We start from the raw sequence: 6,282 nt of genomic DNA on the forward strand, positions 1-6,282 counted from the left end.
CACTGCCTTCGCTTTCCATTGAATTTCTCTGGAAAATAAATCATTCACCCAATCGTCCCGCCCCTGCGAGCCGATGATTGGCTGTCTGACGTCAATGGAATGAGAACCCGAATTCCTATTTGTCGGAAAGACAATCAATCAATGCAGCCGTGGCCCCGCCTGCTCCTCAGCTGCTGTGAGTTTGGCACTGCCTTATAGAAATCCGGTTTATTTTTTTCATGCTCCCTCTCTCTCAAATCTGATTCGCACGCCGTTTCAGCTTCGAAACCCAGGCTTAAATACGAACAGAGAAAGAAAGTTAAAGAAATATGCATTGTTATTTGTTGTTTAATGCGCGGCTTTTGCCAGTAGGGACAAGGCTCAGCAATTTATGCAAATACAATAGGCGTGCCATGTCCGTGACTCACAACCGGAACTGCACAGAGAAGCCATATAAAAACTAATGGGAGAGTTAATACGCAGATAGCTAAAGCTTTGCAGTCTGCACAGCCGAGGGAATAAAAAAAACAGGACGGGAGGATAAGAAATTGATCACATCTGCAATCTTTTTCTCTTTAAGAAGTGAGCTTGTAAATTACGATGGCTGATGAAAATGCCAACACTAAATGCAATAGTTTTAACGTTTTGAATTGGGAGCAAGTGCAGCGGCTGGACAGGATCCTAACGGAGACGATCCCGATTCACGGGCGAGGAAACTTCCCGACCCTGGAGGTGAAGCCTCGGCAGATAGTGCAGGTGGTGCGGAGCCGCTTGGAGGAGAAGCGTATCCGTGTGCGGGATGTGAGGCTGAACGGCTCGGCGGCCAGTCATGTCCTGCACCAACACAGCGGGCTGGGCTACAAGGACCTGGACCTCATCTTCCGGGCTGATCTGAGCGGGGATAAGGAGTTTCAGACCGTCAAGAATGTGGTGCTGGATTGCCTCTTGGATTTTTTACCAGAGGGGGTCAACAAGGAGAAGATCACCCCGTTGACCCTGAAGGAAGCCTACGTGCAGAAGATGGTGAAAGTTTGCAATGACTCGGACCGCTGGAGTCTCATCTCCCTGTCCAATAACAGCGGCAAGAACGTCGAGCTGAAATTCGTGGACTCGCTGCGCAGGCAGTTCGAGTTCAGCGTGGACGCTTTCCAGATTAACCTGGACTCCCTCCTGCTTTTCTACGAGTGCTCTGAGAACCCCATGTCTGAGCACTTCCACCCCACCATCCTCGGGGAGAGCGTCTACGGGGACTTCGAGGAAGCCTTGGAGCATCTGCAGCACAAAGTGATCGCCACCAGGAACCCCGAGGAGATCCGGGGCGGGGGGCTCCTCAAGTACTGCAACCTGCTGGTGCGAGGCTTCAGGGCGGCTTCCGAGAGCGAGATGAAAGCCTTGCAAAGGTACATGTGCTCCAGGTTCTTCATTGACTTTTCGGACATCGGCGAACAGCAGAGGAAGCTGGAGTCCTACCTGCAGAACCACTTCATGGGGCTGGAGGACCGTAAGTACGACTACCTGATGACCCTGCAGAGGGTGGTGAACGAGAGCACCGTCTGCCTGATGGGACACGAGAGGAGGCAGACCTTGAACCTCATCACCATGCTGGCCCTCCGTGTCCTGGCCGAGCAGAATATCATCCCCAATGTGGCCAATGTGACCTGTTACTACCAGCCGGCTCCTTACGTGACCGACGCCAATTTCAACAACTACTACATCGCCCATGTGCAGCCTGTGTTTACCTGTCAGCAACATACATACTCGACCTGGTTACCTTGTAACTGAAAGGAGTAAAGGCTGAGAACGGAAAAAAAAAAGGGGGCAAAAGAGCAGAGGGTGAGAACGCGAGAAGGGGGATACAACACCTTTGTGGTTTGAATAGGGGTGGGACACACACACACATACATACACACACACACACACACACACATATATATAGAAAGTTTGACGCAGGCCTGGTTTGTTTAGTGCAATGCTCTGATCTGCTCAACTTTTGAGAGCTTACTTTTATTAAAAGATATAGCTTGCGTATATATTTTTTTCTAATTGAGCCAGATCGAATGATCGATTTCTTAAAAACAAATCGGATTCAACCCCGAGCCAAAAGGTGGGTATGGCAGCTTAAAAATTAGTTTCAAAAATCGTGTTTTTTTTTTTTGCTTAGGCTTTGCCCCCTCCCATTCTGGTTGTAAGCCTAAAATGACAACATGGGAATTCAGCAGCCGTACTCTCTTGTGGTGAGGACTGACCAGCCTCTTGTGGATGAGGGAAAGGTTCGGATTTTTCCCTTCTCGCCTGTTCTCCGATGTTCCGTGTAGCAAAAGAAGCTAAATCCAGTCGTGTTTTGCCTTCTGTAAACGGGGTGGGGGAACAGTTGCATTTAGGGCTTGCGAACGCCATGTAAAGAATGATATACCAAGTGAAACTGCTTCTTCGCAGTTGCTTGCTTTTTTTTGAGTGCTTTCTAAAACTCTAATGGTTTTGCTCCAGACAGACGGATGCAGGATTGTTAACACATGACGACAGAAGTCGCTATTGTGCTATCCATGGCTCCCAGTTAGAGAGAGAAGGTGCACTTCGCTTTTTTTTTGAATGTGGAAGTGTGCAGAGCGCTGTGGCTAATATAATGTTCAAGGACCAAAGATTTTTTCGTTTTATAAATATATATATAAATATATATATATAAACAAAAATATACCCAAGGACAAGAACAGATGTGGCTAATTTATATTTGTCTACATGAATCAAAAGTGCCTATTGCCTATTAAAAACGGGAATGGAGATACTGTATTCAAATCTTGTGGCTTAATCCACATTTTTTCTTTATCAGGGACAAAAGAACGTGTTCTTGCACGAATTACTAAATTCCCTATTTTCTTGGAAAATACTTGTATTAAAAAATTGCTGTTTATGTGATAGTTTAAAAGTATGTATTGTCTTGGACAGTGTAGCACTTAGGCAAGTGTTTAAACGAAGTACTTTATATTTTCCAGTTTGTAATAAGAGGTTCCTTGGCACTTTTTTTTCGTTTCCTCACTCCAAGAAGAGGATCTGAGATTCTGTGAATATGCTGTGTGCTGCAGTTGCATTTGAGTTTGTGAACTAAATAAAGCACAGTTGGGTGTCGGGGGATAAAATGGGAGAGGGAGAAAGAGAGAGCTGTGAAATTTTGTAAGTTTGCTTATGACACCAAATTAATTGTGAAATAGATAACAAATTTAGCAAAGTAATCCAGTGGAATCCTGCTAGAAGTGAGGGGTTGGGACAGACCAGAGTCGCTCATAAGCGGGCTTGTGTATGATCAGGTCGGCTGTCCCAGTGCTTCATTAACCATATCCAAATATATTACTCTTAATCTGGTATGATCTTACTGTCAGGATCATGTGCTTATTTTATTTGACAATTGTTGGGAACAAACCTGTGCATGGCCACCAAAAAGAAAAGGGAACCCTGACTATGGCTGCACGCCAAATGAAGTGATTGACATCTGACTAATTTATCTAGTCAGGGAAATACTTGAGCACAAGCCAGTGACTGAATTGGAAAGTGACAATGCATTCAAGATTCTCTGGTTTTGCATATTTGAAAAACCCTGTTGTATAATGAGGGAAAAATCTTCCGTCAGCTGTTTGACCCAGGGCAACAACAGCAGCTCTAAATTGCATTGGCATGTTAAGATATTTTTAACTTTTTGACCAAATCATGTTATGTCCAGATATTGCTATTTCCCCCTCTCCACCATTGCAGTTTTCTAATTTAGAAATGTACTTTAAAAATGCAGTTTTAAATTTACAGTAAATTATGAAATGAATTCTGTTTCCAAGTGACTGCCAGGAGGAGATTATCCTTTTATCTTTTTAAATATTCAAATCCTCAACATTTCTCAATCCTAATTTTGCATTTGTTCAAAGTTTGCTCTTTACTGGTGTGCATTTCTGCTAAAGATTGTGGCCCCAGGATCCAGTAAAACACTGCTACTGTAAACTGTTTGAACATTGCAAAGGTTTGAGCCAGGAAGGGGTAGGGCTGGGGGGGGCGGGGGGACTTAGCACTCTGAACTCTTATAGTCAGGAGTTGAGAAACCTTGGCTAATTTGCAACAGTAGAGAAATTGTACCATTTATATTCTCTTTAAAAAAAACTTTCCTAATACAGTTCTGAAAAATCTTGGTCAGTTACTTGGAAATTAAAATTTTCTATTGTAAAAGGTGGGTTAAAATGCACAATGGAAGGAATTTTAATGTACCAATTCTGTGATTTATCAAGAGCTTGATTTGTTTACTATTGGACGTCACTTATACATTCTGCAGAGCCTGACAAACCTTGAAATACAGCACATTGTTTACTTGAGGGAGGTGGGGAAATACCTTCTCTGTCCTACATTGGATGGCATGTATCTTGCTGTTTGTTCAGTGTAATGCTCCAGTGATTGATCATGCAGAAGAATGATTTGTTTTCTCAGTCCATACCAGTAGATGCAAATTAGAAGTTAACATGTACCTGTCAGAATCAGTGTGCCTGACAGCTGCTTGCAAGGCTTTGAAAAAACAGCGTGGAGAGAAGGGCTGGGGAGATAGGATCAGCTGGTGATGTGGTATGTTCATTCTTATCGCTATTATTTGGAGTTTCCCATGGAGGCCATTCTTCAACAGTGAGTCATCGTTTATTAGGATCAACATTACTTCTGTGGTAGACTGTAGACATTACTTAGACCTTTCTTGTAAAAAGAGAACCTGCAAAATTAGAACATTGGATAACTTTTTTTAAGCACAGTTTTGGGGGTGGGAATGAGGAGATTTATAGAAGATCTAAACAGATTCTCAAATGTATCACTCGCAATACTGAAGTGGTAAAGTATGAGTAAAATGCAGTGTTGTGGCTCATTATTGAGAAGTTGCCAGAGTATTTTGAAACGGTTAAAGTGTAAATTGGTACTGGAGGCTGGAACTACGAAGCTTCAATGTGTGTTTTTCTTTTTGGTTGTGGGGGGGGGTGGAAGGGGGGAGGGAAGAAGGAATTCTCAAGAATTCCAGTTAATAGCACATGTAGCAACACAATAGTAACACACGTAGCAACACAAGGGATTTGAACTACCAACATTTTTCTGAAATGGTGAATAGAATTTCAGCTGTCCATGGCACTTTTAACTACCAGTGGAGTGTGGGAGGTTTCTTTTTTATTAATGTAAGTGAGCATTCAAGCATGAATAGTTAAGGATGCTTTTATAAAAATCTCTACTGGGTAAGTCTCTTTCGACTGCCTGTCTTCATTTCCTGAATTGGATTGGCTATCGTTCAAAAGAATAAATTCCCTTTACTGTCATCTACAATATACAAGAGGTTGAATTATTTATAGATGCACGTACTTTTGCTTCACCCCTGCCACCCCCCTTCCAGTTGCTTTTGCCACAAACTGGAAGGGAGAACTGTTATTCCAACTTGAAATGAAGTGTGCCAGCTGAAATTCTGAAGTAAAAGGGTGCTGCAGCTTGCAATTTTTAAGGTTTTAAGCTGAAACTGTAATCGTCTTCTGCGATGTATGCTTTTGTTGCATTTGAATGTTCTGTAATCCCACTCCCCCAAAAAATTATTTATCACAAGGGCTTGTGGGCAAAATTAACAGTTTGAATGCCTTTAAGACTCCCCAGCATCTTGGGTAGCTTGCTGCAAACCTTGGAATATGAGGGAGGCTCTGTGCATTTACTTTCTCTTCAACTGCCACACATATATTTGGCTTCTGAGAGGCTTCCTGTTGCAGCAAACTGTGACTTGGATTTGTCTGCTGGACTCTCAGTGACTGGAGGCTCTGTCAAAGAGGAAATCGAGGAGCTGATGGAACCTAGACTTTGAAGACTTAAGCATCTGTGTCAGTCACAAAGGGAACAGATTGTGAATTTTGTTTACACAATCCAATATTTGGATTTTTTTGTTTTTTGGTAAATAAAAGGAAGTTATTTTTTTCTATTGGCGTGTCTAGTGTCTTTAATGTGTCTTTTAAAATAAAAGAGCTAACCACTGCATTCTAATCTGTCTAAGCATTGCTTTCATTGCTAAAATCTAAACACAGCACTTTCACAGAAGCTGAGCATTCAGCAGGTTCTGACTCTAACTCAATAAATAGGCACAATTCAGTGCTGCCAGCCAAGTGGAGCTGGTTCAAGTAGCTCAAAATAAATGAAAATTGTTGCCAGAAATTCTTGGCTTGAGTAACTGGATTTTAGCAGGTTAACCTTTTCTTCCCCTTCACTGGGAGGGGTGACAGGAGAACAGATGAGGATAAATAGGCCAATGTTCAGTAACCAAAATCG

General features: G+C 42.6%; 1 protein-coding gene across 1 annotated transcript; it reads left to right on the forward strand.

The window, feature by feature from the left end:
• The first annotated feature begins 416 nt into the window (after positions 1-416).
• Positions 417-5,938, forward strand: tent5aa (terminal nucleotidyltransferase 5Aa). The gene has a single exon (XM_078542454.1). The coding sequence runs from the start codon at positions 580-582 to the stop codon at positions 1,759-1,761; it is 1,182 nt and encodes a 393-aa protein (XP_078398580.1). The 5' UTR covers positions 417-579; the 3' UTR covers positions 1,762-5,938.
• The last annotated feature ends 344 nt before the right edge of the window (positions 5,939-6,282 follow it).

Source organism: Cetorhinus maximus, chromosome 5 (assembly GCF_964194155.1).
Source record: "Cetorhinus maximus chromosome 5, sCetMax3.hap1.1, whole genome shotgun sequence".
Lineage (NCBI taxonomy): Eukaryota > Metazoa > Chordata > Chondrichthyes > Lamniformes > Cetorhinidae > Cetorhinus > Cetorhinus maximus.